At 37.3% G+C, this 19,551-nt stretch overlaps 3 protein-coding genes across 4 annotated transcripts; all 3 read right to left on the minus strand.

Annotated features, from left to right (window-relative positions):
- Positions 1-741: 741 nt before the first annotated feature.
- On the minus strand, positions 742-11,403 carry LOC111465408 (mediator of RNA polymerase II transcription subunit 14-like). Its single transcript, XM_023109767.1, has 8 exons — positions 11,062-11,403; positions 8,591-9,655; positions 7,755-7,852; positions 6,474-6,648; positions 5,321-6,338; positions 4,186-5,192; positions 2,437-3,503; positions 742-2,103 (listed from the first exon to the last, which is right to left on the minus strand). Exons 1-8 carry the CDS (start codon positions 11,272-11,274, stop codon positions 1,299-1,301), a joined length of 5,448 nt encoding a protein of 1,815 aa, XP_022965535.1. The 5' UTR covers positions 11,275-11,403; the 3' UTR covers positions 742-1,298.
- Positions 11,404-12,359: 956 nt separating this feature from the next.
- LOC111465674 (auxin-induced protein 22D-like) lies at positions 12,360-14,541 on the minus strand. Of its 2 annotated transcripts, XR_002714220.1 has the most exons (5): positions 14,217-14,541; positions 13,915-14,132; positions 13,720-13,819; positions 12,578-12,781; positions 12,360-12,539 (listed from the first exon to the last, which is right to left on the minus strand). XR_002714220.1 is itself a non-coding variant. In XM_023110181.1 (4 exons), the coding sequence occupies exons 1-4, from the start codon at positions 14,414-14,416 to the stop codon at positions 12,703-12,705; spliced, it is 597 nt and encodes a 198-aa protein (XP_022965949.1). In that variant the 5' UTR covers positions 14,417-14,541; the 3' UTR covers positions 12,361-12,702. The 2 variants fall into 2 exon arrangements, 1 of the variants encoding a protein (XP_022965949.1); XM_023110181.1 differs by having other exon boundaries at positions 12,361-12,781.
- A 3,602-nt stretch (positions 14,542-18,143) lies between these two features.
- On the minus strand, positions 18,144-19,506 carry LOC111465720 (photosystem II reaction center W protein, chloroplastic-like). The gene is made up of 2 exons (XM_023110234.1): positions 19,323-19,506; positions 18,144-18,574 (listed from the first exon to the last, which is right to left on the minus strand). The coding sequence occupies exons 1-2, from the start codon at positions 19,405-19,407 to the stop codon at positions 18,258-18,260; spliced, it is 402 nt and encodes a 133-aa protein (XP_022966002.1). The 5' UTR covers positions 19,408-19,506; the 3' UTR covers positions 18,144-18,257.
- Between the last annotated feature and the right edge of the window lie 45 nt (positions 19,507-19,551).

Raw genomic sequence — 19,551 nt, forward strand, 5'->3', positions numbered from 1 at the left:
TGTTGAAGAATGGCTCAAGATACGGTATCAAACAATATGGATGTTTGGTCGATCATGTGGGTTAGGTAGGTTGTCAGATGTCGATCATTGTGATCTTCTACATCGATTGGAGAGAAGAATGAAACATTACTTATAAGGGGTGTGAAAACTTCTTCCTAACAGACTGCATTTTATAACCGTGAGGCTGACGGTAATACATAATGGGCCAAGGCAAACAATATCTACTAGCGGTGGGCTTGGACTGTTACAATGGTATCAGAGACAGACACCAGGTGGTGTGCCAACAAAGATGTTGGGCCCCAAGGAGTGGTGGATTGTGAAATCCCAATTGAAGAGGAGAACGAAACATTCCTTATAAGGGTATGGAAACCTCTCCCTAAGTAGATGCATTTTAAAAACTTTAAAAGAAAACCCAAATAGGAAAGACCAAATGAAACAATATCTGCTAACGATGGCCTTAGTCGTGCGGTGTGGTTGTAGATGATAGTGTCCATGATTTTACAGCTGCAAATAACTGAATAAGCAGAGCATCAAAGATGAATGGATATCTACTCCATACCAAGCTTTCTCACAATGAATAGAATTTGGAAGCTGATGTTCCATCACAAGCCTACAAGTTGAAACACGTCGAAAGACCTTCATAGCTCGATTTTAAGTTCATATGAATATCGGTCTCAGCTCAAATTCCATCTGTGGGTTAGTGAAGGAAATCAAATGGTTTCCATAAGAACTTGTAAAAAAGGAGCTAATGGCATCTTCCACAACTTTGATATTAGATTTTAAAAAATGAGTACATTCTATAACATGGAAGATACCTATCTTCTAGACTTGGACTGAAGCAACTGAGGCAGAGTGGCTACGGAGGTGTACAAGTGTAACACAATAAATTTACATAGTTGCCTGATTAGTGTGATATCTACAAACCAGAGCCAAAAAAAATGATTTTCCAATGCTATAATAGGCTGACAGTAGAACGTATTATAAGTCCTAATATCATATGATTTTATATGGATCCAGCTCAAACTAGCAGCATCTATCAATCTGAAATCCTAAATCAGCTAATTAGACCAAAACTTACCTCAATGTGTTGCCAAACCTACAATGAAATCTGATGTTATGAGTCCCGCCAAATTTATACCACAATTTCTTCGTTGTTGCTGCGATTGACTTCCTTTTCCCGTTATTATGTGCTTCTTCGATCGATGACTTCAAAACTTGTAAATGGAGAAGGCTCAGGCAATGTGAAAATATTGCATATCGATTGATGTAACGAACGAGTAACGGTGTACTTTTGCTCATCACGATGTTGAACCCGCGATTGTAGTTATTTCACTTCCTTCTTTCAATCCTTGAAGGCATACATGTAATGACCTTTGGACATTATCTGCTACAATTCTCAACCTTCCTTGGCTAGCATCTCCGTTTGAATTTCCACTCACTTCGACTGTTCGAGCCACCTTCTGTTTACACATTTCCCAGTCATCAACGCGCAACCAGCATGCTCTGCCGCCGTGGCTTCCTTCCATAGCCAGAAAAGAGACAACAGGGCTTTCACCAAAGGAATATTTCAACTTCACTGAGACACAGTATGGCAACCACGCCGCGCCACCAGCTGCATTCATGTGAGGTATATGAGCAGGATCGAGAACAACTGTCAGAGTGAAATCGACAGAGTTGTGTTGTCGATCATAATGGATATTGCTTTTCGATGTCAACCTTTCGGCATTCTCGTCTATGCTCAACCCAGAATGATTTTCAAGACACAACTCGATGCGGGGTTTCTGTGCAGGAGCAATATCTCCACCCTGTGCTTGGGCCACTCCCTTTTTCCATGCTATCAATTTCAAAAATTCCCTCAAAACTGATATTGGCAAGGTAAGAAGAGTAATGAAAGATGCAACGCGAGAAGCATCATACGGCTCTGATGCAACACGACGGCTAAAATAATCACATATTTCACTAATTTCTAATTGTGTCAATTCCTCTTGTGCTGTGGTGGAGTTTTGCTGCTGTTGTTGCTGCTGTTGATGATGGAAACGCTTCACACTAAGCACTTGGAGAAGCAGTTGAACTCTGTGAACGCTTACAGCAAATACGTATCCCCTACAAAAAATACATAATTGGATGAAATGAATGACTAGAAATGTAGGCTAAAAACGTCGTCATTAAAATAATTTGGAAATGCAAAAAACGGGGATCAACTTTTAGGAGTACAGTTCAAAAGAAAAGCAAAGTTATGATTAATAGAATTAAAGCACCATTTTGGGGAATTTGTTTGGAAACGAATTATAAAAATATATATGTATATGTATATATCCAATATTGATATAAAAAATAATAAAAATGAACAGATAATACAAGTGAATTTGCTAACTTTACTACTTGAAAATTGCAAAACCAAAAAAAAAAATAGAATCAAAACTGCAACACACTTACCCCACGAAGAAACGTAAGGCAGGCTGCTCGGGGTCCAAATTCAGCAATGCACCTTCATTGTCCCTCAAAATTGAACCTAGGATCTCTTTCAGAAGATCAGGAAGCTGGGCAAACAGCCAAAGAACTCCAAGGTATTTGAGGATACCTCTCAAAACTTTCTTAAGAGCAACAAGAGGAACCCAGCCTCCTCCATACCCGCCATCATCCCCAAGTCCAATAATAGCTGTATTCAATTCACCTCTCACGTGTGCAGGGACGCCTGCTCCAGGTGATCTCCCTAATGGCAATCCTGAGGTCACAGAAGCCAAATTTGAAGATCCAGGCAGAGCATTTCCGACACGGTTTACGTTAGCCACCTGATTTCCTGCCCTAGACATTGCAGGAGAACCAGGAAGACTAAGTCTATTTCCATTTGCAGCTGTCGTCTGTGAACTTGAATTTGGATTCTGATTGTTTGGGGCTGACTGTGCAACAGTTTGTTGAACACCTGGGAAGTTCGGCTCTAAACCATTTAATTCTTGGGCAACATGCTCCATAATAAATGGCCGAAATTGTGGGCATGGTAATGACCCTCCAATTGAAGGGTTGACCTTGGCAGGCGTTGCTGGTTGTAACCATACCTGATCTCCTGCAAAGCAGCGCATATCAACTGCAAATTGTTTTCGATATATTATCCTTATCCAATACGGACCACGCAACACAACAGAAACATCTATTGGCAACAATGAACTAGGAGCAATGCCAGGCCCACCACGTCCAGCAGCAGCTAACATTGCAGCCCCATGAAGGCTATGATTTGCAAGAGGGCCAGCAACGCTTGAAGAAACAGTGCTACCCACTTGGCCAGTGATAGTGCCTGAACTGCTAGGTAAAACATTTTGAGTTGGTGTATGTCCTCCATGTTTTGGAAGGGAAGAGAGAGCTGCGGCTATGACAGGAAGTGTCGAAACAGGACCAGCTCGAGCAGGTCGGGTTGCAGCTGCTAGAGCATGTAGTGGTCCAGCAGTGAGTCGGATACAATCCAAAAGAGATGCAACTTCAGCTCCATTTATAAAATCTTCTAAAAACTGTACACACCAGAAATATATACAAATTAACATATTTATAAAAACTGAAAATATATCTAGGCAAAATATTGAACTCATGTCCTAATGACTTGAAGAAAACATGACCAACGCACGTAGATCATCAGTATTTGAATTAATGACAGATTTAAATCTTTTGAAGCGTTGTGCAAACGAAATTTCTTTAAAATATTTTTTAAAACGATGCAAACACATATAAATTGTTTCTCCATCTTAGGAAAAATAATAATAATAATAGAAATGAAATAAATAAGAAATTTAAATATAGATTGATAAGAAAATTGACTGATATTTTCTCACACGGCAAATTGTTTAACTTTGATAGTAAGACATTCATTGCAAACAAATTTATCACAAGCAACACTAACAAAAGCCATAAGCCATAAAGTGGAATTATAACACTCTTATTGCAGTCCTAAGGCAGGCAAAAATAATTAGAAAGGAAAAAATCAAGGAAATTTAAACCAAGATTAAAAGGAAAATTTATTAACATTTCTTAGGTAGCTAAATGTAGAGAGAGAGAGAGAGAGAGAAAGACTTAATTTGTAAATAGAATATGAGGAACTTCTTTCATTCGATTCATACCCAATGAAAGAAATCCTAAAAGAGAATGAGCAAAGGATATGCAACATGATATATAAATAACGAGGGACGTTAAACAAACCTTGGTATGAGGCCAAAGTTGATCGGGAGAAACATGCATAGTGCAACCCTCTTTACCTGATTCCCACTCTACAACAAAACGTGCCAACACACCAGAACCAAAACTAAACCACAGGCACATTAACCCAACTGCTTCAATTCTAAATGCCCTCCTCATCTGTTCAGATAACTTATCCACTGTGTCAGGTGAAACTTTCGTAACTGGTGCTTTAACATCTGAGGTCATATTACTTTCTTCTGGCTTCTCACATGTTCTAACCCCAAGCAGTTTCCGCATCCCAAGGGCAAACATTCTTGCATTGGAGAGCCTTTTTATATCTGCCACCAACTTTTCTATGCTATCTGCCTTTACTGATTGATAACTGAGAACAACACCTTCTGGATCATAACTAATGTGCGAGTCTTTGTCAGATGTATTTGCTATTCGAACATCAGGTCCCCATGGAGCTGTACTGCTTTTCTTCTGAAGCTCCCACAAATCTCTAAAGTGCTGATCATGTATCTTCACATCCCAGCACATGGTCCCAGGCCTTCCAAGTCGCAAGCATATATGTTGCCATGAATCATCTCTGGTAAACGGAAGCCGGAACCATATATTTGTTGATGCATTTCTTAACCCAACTTCTTCAACATATGGAATGTCCAGTGCATCCATCTGGCTAGTAAGTCTCGCGTGTTTGATACATATTGAACAGTGCCTGATTACATGAAGCAGAGCAGAGACATATGTACTCGAAGGTGCACTGCCTTTATTAGCTTCAGCGATAAGGTTACCAAAACAAGATTCAGTTTTGGAGACCATTTCTTTTGAAATAAGCAACTGTGATGAGGGTGGACTAATTATAGCTGATACTGAGACCTTCCTTCTCTTAGAAAGTCCATTATATGCATCAATACCTTTAAGTGATGGGATTAAATTGAGCATAACAGAAGCAGCACGCTTCCGAGAACAATCATTTTTCAGACCACTTTCATCCACGGGACTAGAGCAACAATCTTGATTCTGGGCTGAAAACATACATCTCTCAAGTTAGTGAAGTGAAAGTAAAACGTCTACTTTTTATAAGTTCAGAGATTCAATCGTTAAATTACATGCAGTCAACCAATACCATAGAAACTCAGGGAAAGTATCTTACATACGGGAGTTGAAACAGATGAGCTAGATCCAGAAGGCCTTAAAGATCCTGTTGGAGCTGCAGTTGGCGAACTTCTGGAACCAATAGGCTTTATACTTCCAGAAATTCGAGGGCCACCATGTTGAGGTGGAGACAGTAGCCGAGATGACCTATTTGCATACAGCCCATCCTTTGACGTATCATTTGACATACTTGTAAGATCGTCGTCCAATGCAGTATAAGAACTAACCTCAACAGGATTTTTTGGGAATCTAAGGGAAGCTAAATCCTGTTCAGATTTTGAGTTTGAAAGTCGTCTTGCAGCACCCCTTCCAGAACCAGAAGAAATAGAACCAAGGGATGAGGAAGGCACTGGACCCTTCAAATTGCTAGATGAATACAAGGAACCGGTGCTGTGCGAGGTAATATTAGATAGTTTTGCAACATTATTACCCTGGGATGGCTGCATACCCACTTCCCACTTGGGTGAAGGAACTCCTTTTATATTATGAATATTAGAGAGAGAACCATAATGAGATGCAGATGAATTGAAAGATTGCGACACGTTCGAAACAGAAAAAGTAGGTACAGGGGGAGGCCCCTTCTCCAACTCAAACACGTCATCAACAAGAGATGAAAAACTGGATGGAGGATATCCAGATATCTGCCGAGACCCATCAAGGCTAATATCAGAAAGATGACCATTTTCAGAAGTTTGGTTATTGACAGAATTTGGTAAAGAGGGCAACAGCTTTTCCCAGTCAAGCAGACTTAAGTTCAGCTCGTCTTCAAGTATCTGTATCTGATCAATGTCAATTTTCTTCACACGGATCACATTGCTTTGATCACTAAGGCCATGGGCTTTGGCAGAAGGATCTGACCTTGCCTCCAGCAATTTAAACTGGGGCTTGAAATCCTTGTCGAGCTGCATTAGCAAAAAGTATGAATTCCCACAATCTGGAAATCCCATCAGCAACATGGCTGAACCATTTGAAATGTTTTTTGGTAATCGAACTGCAGAAAAACCATTTTCATATGCCTGCAAATGTTTAAAGTTATATTTTTATTATCATAAAACCCATGCTCGGTATAACCATAAGAATATAGAAATAGGAGCAATCAAAATGGTTAGAATTTCTTTCTTTAGAAAAGAATTTAAGACATACAACCATACCTCAAGGCCCAAAAACCTACTAATAGATGCAAATAAATGCAGCACACTTCGGCTTCTCAATCTTATAAAAACATCAGTAGCAGTCATACTTCCTTGATTTAAAGCTTCTTCACAATCTGTCAGTGAGGCAGGTGCAAGTTTATTGTGCGAGGACTGAAGAAGAAAACGGCCATTCCTGCAAACAAAATCGTGGGTAAGAGACAAATAAACAGAAAGAAATCTATGATATATTAAAAAGGCAACATTCTACAGAAACACTTGCACTATTATGTTCTTATAAATGATCATTTGCATTTAATCCCACTTGACAGTACTACTTAATTGACATTTATATTTTTTTCTAAACAATTTAGATAGTACTTAAACATTGGGATTAATTCACATAAATATTGTGCTCCTATTTTATTTAATATTGAATTGATCAAATTCTCAATCAATTTTAACAACCAATTCATAAAATATTACTGTATTCATATAGAAGAAATTCTAGAAACAAACTCTTCGAATACTTTAACAGTTATTATCATAACCATCCACAAAAGAATATTAAATAAAATATAGGCTCTTTAGCGATATAATCGTTCATTTGTGTAGATTGAAAATAATATGAATACACAACTGACTTCTGTACATTGAATAACTTCACTGTCAATTTGGAAATAGATTTGTACCTTCTCTTCCTCTATTTGGTACGTTATTAGAGCTATGTAATGTACTAAGTACATCAAAAACCTCAAGCTAAAATTTCACTTATTCTTCCTTTTTACTATTATTAGTCAAACAAAATTTCAATTTTCTATAAGTTCTACCTATTCTATTGCGTAAATCTACATATATCCTTAATGCATGCAAATTTTTTTTAGCAACGAGATATATTGATGGTAGCGCTAATTCCACTAAAAACAGATAAACAATTCAAGGAATTATGAATTATGAATTATAAAATTCTATTTAGAATTTGCCGATAATATAGGAGAAGCATGGAGACATGGGAAGTTACTCTAATCGATGGAAAAGTAAAAATTGCTGTACTTTGTACCCACATGTTTTTTATTTCAAATAATGAAAAATAGTGATTAAATTTTATATTTCGGAGTTGATATTTATCGAATGATAAAACTAACCATTACTGAAGTCTAAAATATTACTTTACCAAAATCAATTTATTTGAAAGTGGCTCGACGTGAAATTTTAATAAAAAATTATTGAAAATCTGTCTAACTCCTAATATACAGTAGCAACGACTTTCTTTTACCTAATATCATCTTAAAAGGAGGATACCTTGTGTTTATTCTGAGGGTGAAAAATGATGAGCCATAAGCACGCACCCGCAATATTTCTTCTCCCTCATATGTACTGGGATCACAAACTTTATCCTTCTGCAAAGAATAATAGACGTTATAACAAAAGTAAAGAAAAAGGAGCGGTAGTTAGGTGTCATTACATGTTACTTATGCGACAAAAGAAGTAAACAACAAATTCCTACCATCAGCAGGAAGAGAATATAGGATGAAAAGCCTACACGCTCCCCTAATTGCAAATAACCATGATTTGCACATGGGCAAACTATTTCACTAGCAAAATAATAGAATAAAATAAGGGATACGGGGATTAAGAAATAACAAAAAGAACTGATGCCACCATATGAAACTGACTCTGAGGCAAATTAATTTTGCCAACAATGAAGAAAGCATATACCCTCCGAGTTTGCCTCAATAAAAGATGCGAATGAAAAAGAAAACAATACAAATATTCTCAAAATAGTAAAAGAGCGAAAAACCAGAAACATAAAATGTTAATACACAACCAAATGCAAACCCTTCACCATTTCTTCCTTGATCCCATCATTCTCACTTTTTAACCAATTAAATTTTCTCATCCAATGATCAATAGTCCTGCATCGGCACTTGGAAACATACAAATTACCATCCTGTACGGATGGCTGTGATGGGAGAAGGGAGTAGTATTCAAGCAAAGCTCCCTTCGTAAATAAATCGATGGGAGAAGAGAATGATAAACTAGACTAGACAGAACAACTTTATTTTTCAACATTTCTGGCCCTTGCCCGGTAAAATGCCATAGGAATATGAAGAAACGAAACCATAAAAAATTGTAACCTTTTTATGGTCAACATCAGGCTCATCAACATGGTGCTGAAGAACAACATCATCTGGCGCTTGACAAATTTGAACATTTTTCTTCAATTCTTTTTGAATTTCAAGAAGCCGAGTATATTTGTTACAACATAGAGCTCTCAACAGCAACTTTTCAACATCAATGCAACTTTGATCCAGAGAAAACTTTGCTTCTTTGTTGGTTAACGGATCTATGACAAACATGCTGTGGATACACTTTATCTGCATATCTTGTCCTGGTTCAATTTTTATGAAGGGACATGATCCTGGATCGGAAATACCAGTATTTTTATCAAAATCCAACCAGTACATGATTTTCAACCCCGGGGTTCGAAGACCAGATAAGTCAGTTTCTCCATCTGGGTTCACTTGTGTGGAGCCACCAGTAATACCATCAGATATGACCTCAAACCGAATAGCATCTCTCCATCTTCCTTGTCTAAGTGAATGTACTTGCTTTAAGACAGTGTCCATAACAAGTGAGATGCAAAGTTCATGCAAAATTGAATATAATGTAGTGAATGGATTTTCAGCTGCAGCCATTCTGCGTTCCAAATCATCTCCAAGAGCATAACGGTGCATTTCTTCCAGTTTCAGAAGTCCCCTTCTCTCTCCAACTAGCAGCTCCAAGTGCAGTATCCTCCACAATGATAAGTGTCCTCTGTAGCCCAGAGTAACTAAAACCTTAAATTCCCCATCTACACGAAGCAGTGCTGTACCATCAGTGACTTTCACTTCAGAAATTTCTTTTGGAAGTGACACTTCCAGTAACTTAGCCCGTACTAATATCTCCAACTTTTTTAACGCATTCTTTTCTTGGTCTTCATTCAGTGTTCCCTGAATACTGATATCTTCTACACATTTCGGAAGACGTTCATAGGTGCCTGTAAGGAGAATTTCAGTAGCAGATGGAACATCATAAATAGGTGCACGAGCTTGCTGTAGGCCCTCATGCATGAAGAATAAAGAGTCTGCAGCTTGTGAAAAACATGTATCATGACTAGACAAAGTTGATGCAAGTTGCTGCCAGTATTGAATCAACGGAACCTGGCAAGCCAAGAGGTAGACAGTAAAAGAAGGGAACATAATTTCAAAATGAAGAGCCAAAGTGAACTTAGCTCAACTGTAATTGGCATGTACCTTCGCTAAGAGGTCAAGGGTCAAATTCCCCACTAAATATTATTGAACTCAAAAAATAATTTTAAAATGAAGAGAAATGCACCCATTATCCAAATTATTAACTTCTAAATTTAACTGACAATTAATCAAGGGGAAAAAGAAAATATCAAAATGGAAAAGACCAGGATGATCAACTCATGTCTACATTCTACATACTATTCTACATCAAAAAAACATCACATCTAAGTGCTCCACCTCACAACTGAGTGCAAATTGAGCCACTAATAATTTTTTTGATCTTTTATTAATACCCCCTTTTAAGGGGAAGGAAGAAATAAAAGCATGACCATACAAAAAGAAGGGCCTAACATTTGGAGCTAATTGCGACTAAACATCCCTAATGTCAATAAAAATAAAAAGGAGGCAACTCTTATCCCTAATGTCTACAGAACCTTGTCCAAAAAGCCAGATCAACATGATCATTGGCCTTTCAAAATCAATTTTAAGAACAATAACCTTCCGATTGTGGGACGTCCAATCCCCAATGACCTCTGCTAGCATTCCTACTCCCCTGAGATACAAACTGCTAAACAATTGCCCATTCTTTCATGATCCGAACTTCCATATCCATGGACAAGACTAAATCTAAGTTAACAAATGTCTCTACCAAGTCCAACATTTAACCAAATTCAAGTTAGATACAAAACACACAGTCGTGCAAAATTGAAAATTAACATAGAACCTAAGTCTCGATCAGAAAGTAAAAATTCTTGGCATGATGGTTGGAGCACAAAAAAATGATTTTTTCAAGCAATAATAGTCATTGCCTCGATCATTTTGAGACGAAAAAACCTAAGGCTTCTCTTTGGTGTTGGTTTTTCTCTTTAATATATATGTTTAAATTAGGATGCTTTTATTTTTCCTTAGTCTTGTTATCTTCTTCTTTTCTTTTTCTTTTTCTTTTTTTTTTTTTTTTCTTTCCTTTGAGCAAATTTGTAATTCTAAGCAACTTTTCATTTCTTCAATGAAAGGTGATTTATTTTTCATTGTTGCTGGATTCATATGTCTTGGTATCTAAGTAAAAGATAAAACTAAGTACATAACAGAGTTTCACACACAAAATGTGGAAAACATTTTACGGAGAATTCAAGAAAATATAAAACAACAAAAATCGATCCTCGAATGCTAAATGTGAATACCACAGGAGTTAGACAAACACTACCAACACCAACCTCGAAACTCTCCAAAAGAAAAATCCTCAATTTCGAACTGAAATTGCAGCACAGAGAATTCGAGAGGCATTAATTTAAAAATGAAAAGAATAACAAACAAACCTGTCGGCACCACTTAGCAAGGGCATAAAGGCGGAGCATCCTCTGTTGAGTCTTGAAGACATACTTGAGAATGTTACGCTTCTTCTCGTCGTCGGATTTTTTGGATGATTTGGCGTTGTCGACAAGCTCTTTGAGGGAGAGGAATGAGTCGTCGGCAACAAGGGAAACAAGTGCAGAGAACTCGACCGTCTGTTGCCCTAGCTCGGCCTCCATGGTTAGGGCGGACGAATCAGTATCCCAACGAGTGGGGACGAAGAGGGAGATCTATAATGCGGAAACCATGGGGAGCTCGCTAGGGTTTGGACGAGGGGAAATTGAGGAAGACGAAGGTGCTGGGAGATGCAGAGTTCATCGGTAAAGAAAAGAAAGGAGGGAAAACGTTCATTTTTATGATTCCGCCTCCATTCTTCAGGGTTGTGGGTCCCACTTTTGATTTTTTTGTCCACGTGGCATTTCTTGGTCAACGTTTTCTCATGCATTTTTTTTTTAATTAAGTTAATAATAATAAAAAATTTACTCTATTTCATATATATTTATATATTTTTTTTTAATTATAAATATATTTTTCATGTTGGATCTGCTTTTTAAAAGTAGCATTACTATTTGTTTGGCATATAGGTTCGAGTTCGGGTGGATTTGGATTATGAACCTAGAACCATTTTGGTCCATTGGTTTCACAACTCTCGGGTTGCAAAAATAACTCATGAATTACAATAGTGGCATACTCGTTAGGTTTTGGTCACTCACGCTTGAGCTTTGTTTTTCATTTGTCAACATCAATTCTTAGTCTTCATTGTCATTCGTATCTTCCATTTTTGTCCAAAGTAAACATAATATTCATCTCTCTCATTTCTTCACCTCTTTGCTAACTATAACCATAACCTTAAAATTTTCTTCATTTTTCCGTTCACTTTGAAAATGGTAACTTTATGCATGGATTCGATTTTTTTGCAACCCCAATGGATAGTTTTTGTGGATTGAAAAGACTAATTCTCATTTGAGGAGGTGAACCGCTAAGAACAACATGCTGTGTGTTGAGAATTATTGTAAAAGAGTTCCACATTAGTTAATTTAATGGAAGATCATGCGTTTACAAGTGAAGAATACTATTTTTCATTGGGCTGAGACCTTCCTTCTTAGGAAGTTCAAAGCAAAGTCACGAGAGCTTATGTTCAAAGTGGACAATATCATATCATTGTAGAGATCAATGATTTCTAACTCCGTGAACGATAGAAACTACTTGACTCATCTGATAGCTTAAACCGTAAAAGATTACACCTAAATATTCTTTTATAAGGAAAAAAAAAAAAACCCTTCTCTTGGAATTGATGATTATATCATACAAATATACAAATTCTTTGGGTAATTAATTAACATAATTTCCCCAAAAAAAAATTAATACGAATAATCACCAAAAAAAATAATAATAATAATTCCCTTATTATTTTCGGGTCTCTTGTTCATCAGCCTCTCTCTAATAATATAAAGATCTGATTTTTCATTAAAATTTACACGAGAAATTGATCACATCATCGGAGAGGCGGCCGGCGGAGGATCTCCGCCGGCAAATCCACGGCGGCTGTGATGAAGTTCCACAGCTTTTCCGATGACCAAAAACCAGAGCAATTATCCTTTTCTTCCTTACACTGCTCCACAGCCCAATCCTTTGGCTTCTGATCCCTTCATGATTCTAAGCTTCTTGCATGAGCTCATAAACATCCTGCAAAATTACATATAAACCCATCTTTAATTAGTTGAAAAGAACGAGATTTAGGGAAGTTCATGGGTTCGGTCGGGTCCGGTTATGACATTTTTTTGACCCAATTCAATTATTTTAGTCGTAAAATTTTCAAACACAAACAATTTTTATTAGATATGAATTCATGGGTTCAATTGGATCGAGTTAGGACATTTTTCGACCCAATTCAGTTATTTTAGTTGTAAAATTTTCAAACACGTATCCATGCCTGCTTATCCAAACCAAACAGTGGTTGAGGCTCAAGGCGAGAATCAAAGGTATGGGTTTAAGGCTGCTGGAAATACAATTTTTATTAGATAATGAATTCATGGGTTCGATTGTATGAGTTAGGACATTTTTCGACCCAATTTAAAACACAAACAAAATTTTTATTAGATAACGAATCCTTCTCAATCCAATTATAAATTATTTTGGTTCGATTCGTTTAAAGATTTTGTGTTCGGGGGAAAAGAGAAAAAGAGAGGAACCACCGACCAATGGTGCTTTTACGAAAGAGCTTAACTAATAGAGCCTTTTTCTAGATGTTGAAGAGTTGAGTAAGGGGCTAATACCTTATCGACGCTATCGAACCTGAAATCCACTCTCAATCGCTCTTTTTAGTGGGGAGGAATTGTTTGAATTTTTTACTTTAATAACGGTAAAATGATCGTGCTCGAAAATAAATAATCAATAAACAATTATGAAATTAAAGAGAAATATAATATATCAATTAGATTGTCTAATCTAACTCAACTGGATTGATATTGTTAAAAAATTTCGTTTCGTGAATTCGGGTTTGATCGAATAGACCATGTTTCCTAGATTATCGAATTTTAGAACGCTAAATATGATCCTAGAACATGAGTTTTAGTCGAAAAAGTTGCACGAAAATTTATTATAGATAGAGATATGAAACTTACTCCCATGGAACGTCGCCAACGAGCATCCAATCACCATCTTTATCTTCATAAGTCGGGACAAATTCCGACTCGTTATACCCTTCTCTCCCACAAAACTTCCCTACAAAATCATTCAAGAACAAAAAAAAAAAAAAAAACTCAATAAATTTCCATTTCAAGATCTAGAGATCAAAGAAAAAAAAATTAGAAATTTACCAAGAGAGAATTTGAACATGTTCTCCAAAGCTTGAAGAAGCTCAGGATATCCTCCATAGATCTTGAGATCAACCTTCCTTAGAAAAGGAGCTCCATCCATGCTCACCTTTATGAACATTCCTCCGGCCGCCGCGACCGCCGCCGTCTCATCTTTTTTCTTCACTTGAAAAGAATTTTTTCTGAACGATCTTACCGGCGGCCACCCCACAACCTGTGCCCTGAAAATATAAACGCCGTTCTGTTAAATTTGTCATTCTAAGTTCACTTGAATGGGATTTTTTTTTTTTCGGTGATGTGCTTACTTGGTCGGAGGCGGATTATCCGGGGTGCATTTTGTGGGATCGGAGTTATTTTCTCGGGCGGAATCCGGCAGGTTTTGGTCGTCGGACGGCAAAGCTCTTTTGTTGGAGTTGATCGGAGAAGATTGATTGTCCGGCGAGGTTCCCGGCAGGCCAAGTCGGAGCTCCGTGGCTTCCAAGTTGAGATCTTTCTCAAACGCCATTTTTTCTTCTCTTTCTCAAATGGGTTTTGCTTAATTTTCCGATGGGTTTTTTTAAATTTTCTCGGGAAACAAACAGAAAGTGCAGAGGAATCGAACGGGAAAGTGGAAAGGGGAGAAATGGAATGCGCGTTGGTCCAAATAACACTACAATGTATTTTATAGATGGCCATCAAAGCAAAATGCCTATCATTTCCCCACTTTCGGTCATGGCGCGTGTTAAATACGCGCTCAAAATTATGATTGATTTTTTTTTTAAAGATTTTAATTCTTATATTTTGCACAAAATTCAACTTTGAGATCCCACATCAGTTGGAGAGAAGAACGAAGATTTTCTTATAAGGGTGTCCCTAACAGATACGTTTTTAAAACTGTAAGGCTGATGGTGATAGACAAAAATAGACAATATCGACTAGCGGTGAACTTGAGCTATTACAAATGGTATCAGAGCTAGACACGGGGCGATGTGACATTGAGAACATTGGGCCCCCAAGGAGAGTGAGTTATGAGATTTCATTTTGGTTGGAGAAGGGAACTAAGCATTGCTTATAAGGGTATAGAAATATCTTCTTAATAGACGTGTTTTAAAAACCATGAAGCTAACAGTGATACATAACGAGACAAAGCAGACAATATTTGCTAGTTGTGGGCTTGAGCTAATCTCTCCCTAACAAACATATTTTAAAAACCGTGAGGCTGATGATGATAGTAACAAGTCAAAACGAACAATATCTATTAGTAGTAAGCTTGAGCTGTTACATGTTCAAACTTAAAAAATGTCTTAAACTATAGTAAACTATAAACGCTTCCATTCAGATAGAATAGTGATTTGGATTTGCGAGAGCTATTCCATGAACGGTTGATACAGAGAATTCTGCCTATACGACTTTGAGATTCCAAGAATCTGCCATCCGACCCAAAAGTTTAATTAATTCGAAATGAAATTGAAATACGTGGAGGAATCAAAAGGAGAGTGTGGAGGGGACATTGGAAGGGCAAGGGGAATCAAATAGGTAAGAGGTGGGGACATGGGCAGGTAAGGGTGTTTGGGTAATGAGCTACACAAATTAAAGGAGGGTGTCTTTGAATTTTAAGGACAAAAGGCCCTTTTTGATCCAACGGCTGAGAATTGAGATTAGGGGAAAGGAATTAAAAGATGGTGCAATGAGAAGCGTTGGATTAGGATTGGCCCCACATGGGATGCTGTATTTTGGGTTAGACAAGGATGGTGGGTGGTAATGGTATGCCCTAAATGCCATTTTAAAACTACATGCTTTGGCTGTTGGGGTACCCTTCCCATGTGCTCACTTCCCACCTTATAAAAAAACACGTCGGGTCAGGATAGTGTGGTTGATAGTTGTACACGATGCATCGTATACAACAGAATTATTGAATTTATTTTGAATTATGCATACTATGATTATTTAGGGTCTGTATATTATTATGTTGACCACACCCAGTAATGTTTTCTCTTCGGAACACATTTCTTAAAGTTCAGTACCGTTTTTTTCTTTCTTAGCTGACAAACGGGACGTGGGAAAACTTTTTGACCTTTTGGTTGATAGTATGTACATTGGTTGGAGATGAGAGTGAACCATTCCTCGTAAGGGTGTGGAAACCTCTCCCTATTAGATGCGTTTTAAAATCTCGAGGCAAAGCCCAGAATGGAAAGCTCAAAGAGGACAATATTATACCGTTACAAATGGTATCAGTGTCAGCGTTTTAAAACCTTGAGAAAAACCCAGAAATGAAAGCCCAAAGAAGACGTATTTGCTAGCGGTAGGCTTGAGCGGTTGTAAATGGTGTCAAAGCTAGTGTTTTAAAACAAATACGAGCCAAATTGAGCATAGTTGAACTATTTAAGATATACTCAATTAGTTAAGATATATACTCTCGACCAAAACGTCTGAGATTCGAGTATCTACTTCTACAAGTTGAATTAAAAACAAAGTATAGCTCAACTAGGTAAGATATACACTCGACCTATACGTTGGAGATTCGAATCTCTACCCCCACGAGTTGAATTAAAAACAAAGAACAATAAGAAAGTACGAGACTTTCATAATACTATAAATTATCCCGTCAATTGGGCAAGTTAGAAAATTACTTTGCTCCCAAGTTCGAATATTTAATAATTAATTAGGTTGGACAGTCATGTTCTTTAGTCTTTTTTGCGCTTTCCCTTTTGAGATTCCCCTCGAAGTTTTAAAATGCGACTACTACAACCCACGTGAAATCTCACAATTCACCCCGTGGGGTCCAACGTCTTCGCTCGCACACCACCCATTGTCTAGCTCTAATACCATTTATAACCGTTCAAGCTCACTACTAGCAGATATTGTTAGATTTGACCCATTACGTATCACCGTCAACCTCACGGTTTTAAAACGCGTCTACTAAGAAGAGATTTTCACACTCGTATAAAGAATATTTTGTTTAAATTTTAAAAATTATTTTCGAACAAACATAACAATGTAACTATATAACGTAATTTAAATGAAAATAGCAAGTTAACCTAACTCGTGTTCCCTTGCTTAAAAACTTATCTTCATTTTATGAATAATAATGGCTTTTCATGATATGAAAGGGCATTGATTATAATTACTTTTTTTAAAGTAAAGTTTTTAAACTTAGTCTAATCTTAATTCATATTTTTATAGAAAACTTTGATATAATCATCAATTTCATCATGATTTAATATTTGATAAATATGTAAATACATGATGATAACTAATTAATAATATTAAGAATATAAATTTGATTAGGTAATAATAACGAAGATTGTCGGTATGATATATTAAAGATATATACAAACCCGAACAAGCTCAACCTGTTACAATGTCATACATCGTTTAAAATCACCCTATTTTATTTATAATTAAATATTATTGTTTAAATTCCAATTTTGCCATAAAAATTAACCTTCTCAACGATGAAAATTGCGGATGACTACGATGATTAAGGATATATGCAGGTTAAGTTGAGAAAATTTTTTGGACCAACACAAAAGCTCGGGAGATTCAATTGGTAACCTAAGTAACCCAAAATTGTTTCACGACCTAACCCAATTCAACATTTTTTTTTTTTTTTTGTTATGACTTGTAGACGTATGACGTGGTGCAAGGGGATGTTGATGGCTATGAGGGCGAGGAGTTGGTTGTGTGTGTCGATGAGATGGCTACTAGTTGCGGTGTGAGGAGAACTCGAGGAGGGGTGTGTTGTCCGCGAGATATAGAAGAAGACTTAAAATCCCTAAAACAATTGATATTTATTATGTAACAATTTAATATTTGTAGCTTATGTATATGTGTAGCCGTGAGTTGGGTTCGGTTAGAGAAATCTTTTGTACCAACTTCAAGTTAGTCAGGTTGGTGACACGAGCCCATGAACCATTAATAACTAAAATCTCATAAAACTCAAATATGAAACATTTATAAGTTACAATGCATCACTAACATCAGTTACAAATGTCAAATATTCTTAATCTTCATGATAATCTTAAAAGTAGAGTCGAGTTGGATTGTAACCCTATTTTCGAGTTGGTCGGGTTGACCCGACGAAAAAAATTTCAACCCATGAACCAACATCCCTAATTGATTCCCATAGTCTAAGTTGATCGAGTTCTCGAATCACATGAACACCCCTAATTCGAACCTTATTAATTTATAGCTGACCCACAGGTTCGAGTGATTCCCACATTTTATTTCATTACTAATTTTGGTCAACATCGTCGAGAGGAATAACGTTTCATTAAAAAAACGAGACTAAAATAGCGATAATCGCTTGTTTATTAACAATTTAGTAAATAAAAATCAAATTTTGATGAAGAAATGTTATGAGTGATTCAAAGTGACAAACCAGAATCTTCATCCTCCTCCAAGGATGAAGCATAAACAAAATAAAGAGCCCAAATGAAACCAAACATCCCTGCCAGAATCCACCCCAGAAGGTTGTTGCTTAAACCAAAAGGCAGCCCTGTTCCTTCTGTGCTCAACCTCTCATCCACCAGCGCCACCGCCGGACCCGCCATTGCCACCACCGTCGTCGCCACGGCCGCCACCGTCCCCGAAATCATGCTTTCTTTTGAGCTCTTTACTTCTTGCTTCTCTTCCAACCTGCACTTAATCCCTCCCTTCTTCCTCTTTTGCACCACCGATAATCCTGCAAAATTTCACCTTCAATGGTCGATAGTTCGATCTTCTACTAACTGTGTTTTTTCTTTATTCGATAATGAATAACAACTATTATCACTGGCTCAATAGACTTAAACCCAAAAATTATACGAACACATTGTAGGACACCAAATGCCTAAACAAGACAAAAACCTACTTTCTTTTTGCTTAACACAAACTTTCCGGTCTTCCCTCTATAGCACATGGGGATCGGCCCTACGCACTGGAGACGGAGCGTAGAGGTCCCTTTAACTTGTTGTATCGGAGTAGTTCATCGTTAAAAGAAGAACAATGGGTTGGGTTGTAGCATTTCCTATAAATGGATCGTTGAGCTTTCCCATCTAAAGACAATGGTAAAGTGCCAAGTAGTTTCTATATAGTGTATTGTAATCTCCTTACCATTGGCCAAAGCACCGAGTGCCAAGTAGTTTACCATTGGCCAAAGCACTGAGTGCCAATTAGTTTCAACAGAGTATCTTATAATCTCTTAATGATTGGTGTTAATAAAAAGTTCAAGTAGTTTCCACAGATTGTCTTGTAATCTCCTTACCATTGGCCAAAGCACAGAGTACAAGTAGATTTTACAAAGTGTCTAGTAATATCTTTACGATATGTGTTAAAAGAGTGCGAGTGTTTTCCGTTGCCTATTTTTGACACGATTCAAACTAAATTGTTTTCCGGTAAGATGAACAATAAAAATAATACTGGCAATGGTGTTTGAAATTGAAGAAACTCACTGTGAGCTGCCATTAGTGGCGGCGGAAGAAGCTTGGGTGATCCTTTGAGGGTAATCCCGGAGTGAGAAAGCAGAGTGGAAGCCATTTTTTCCGGCGAAAGAAGGTGCTAGAGGTGGCGAAGGGGAAGGGGAAGGGTTTGTTTGGCTCTTAACACTCAGTTCCCTTTAAAAGTTGTGATGGATAGTGAGGAGTGTTGTTTATGCACCATACAATTTGGATATGAGAACAG

The sequence above is a fragment of the Cucurbita maxima genome, unplaced genomic scaffold (genome assembly GCF_002738345.1).
Source record: "Cucurbita maxima cultivar Rimu unplaced genomic scaffold, Cmax_1.0 Cma_Scf00029, whole genome shotgun sequence".
In the NCBI taxonomy this organism is placed as follows: Eukaryota; Viridiplantae; Streptophyta; class Magnoliopsida; order Cucurbitales; family Cucurbitaceae; genus Cucurbita; species Cucurbita maxima.

Bases quoted from the DNA above. Each gene is read 5' to 3' on its own strand.
- LOC111465408 (XM_023109767.1), bottom strand. From the start codon at position 11,274: ATGGAGGCCGAGCTAGGGCAACAGACGGTCGAGTTCTCTGCACTTGTT. The intron at 9,656-11,061 runs GTTTGTTTGTTA...TTGGCTTGCCAG, and splicing joins TTGCTAAGTGGTGCCGACAG to GTTCCGTTGATTCAATACTG. The intron at 6,649-7,754 runs GTATCCTCCTTT...TTTTGTTTGCAG, and splicing joins ACCCTCAGAATAAACACAAG to GAATGGCCGTTTTCTTCTTC.
- LOC111465674 (XM_023110181.1), bottom strand. From the start codon at position 14,416: ATGGCGTTTGAGAAAGATCTCAACTTGGAAGCCACGGAGCTCCGACTT. The intron at 14,133-14,216 runs GTAAGCACATCA...TTATATTTTCAG, and splicing joins GATAATCCGCCTCCGACCAA to GGCACAGGTTGTGGGGTGGC. The intron at 12,782-13,719 runs GTAAGTTTCATA...GTAATTTTGCAG, and splicing joins GTTGGCGACGTTCCATGGGA to GATGTTTATGAGCTCATGCA.
- LOC111465720 (XM_023110234.1), bottom strand. From the start codon at position 19,407: ATGGCTTCCACTCTGCTTTCTCACTCCGGGATTACCCTCAAAGGATCA. The intron at 18,575-19,322 runs GTGAGTTTCTTC...GAAATTTTGCAG, and splicing joins GCCACTAATGGCAGCTCACA to GATTATCGGTGGTGCAAAAG.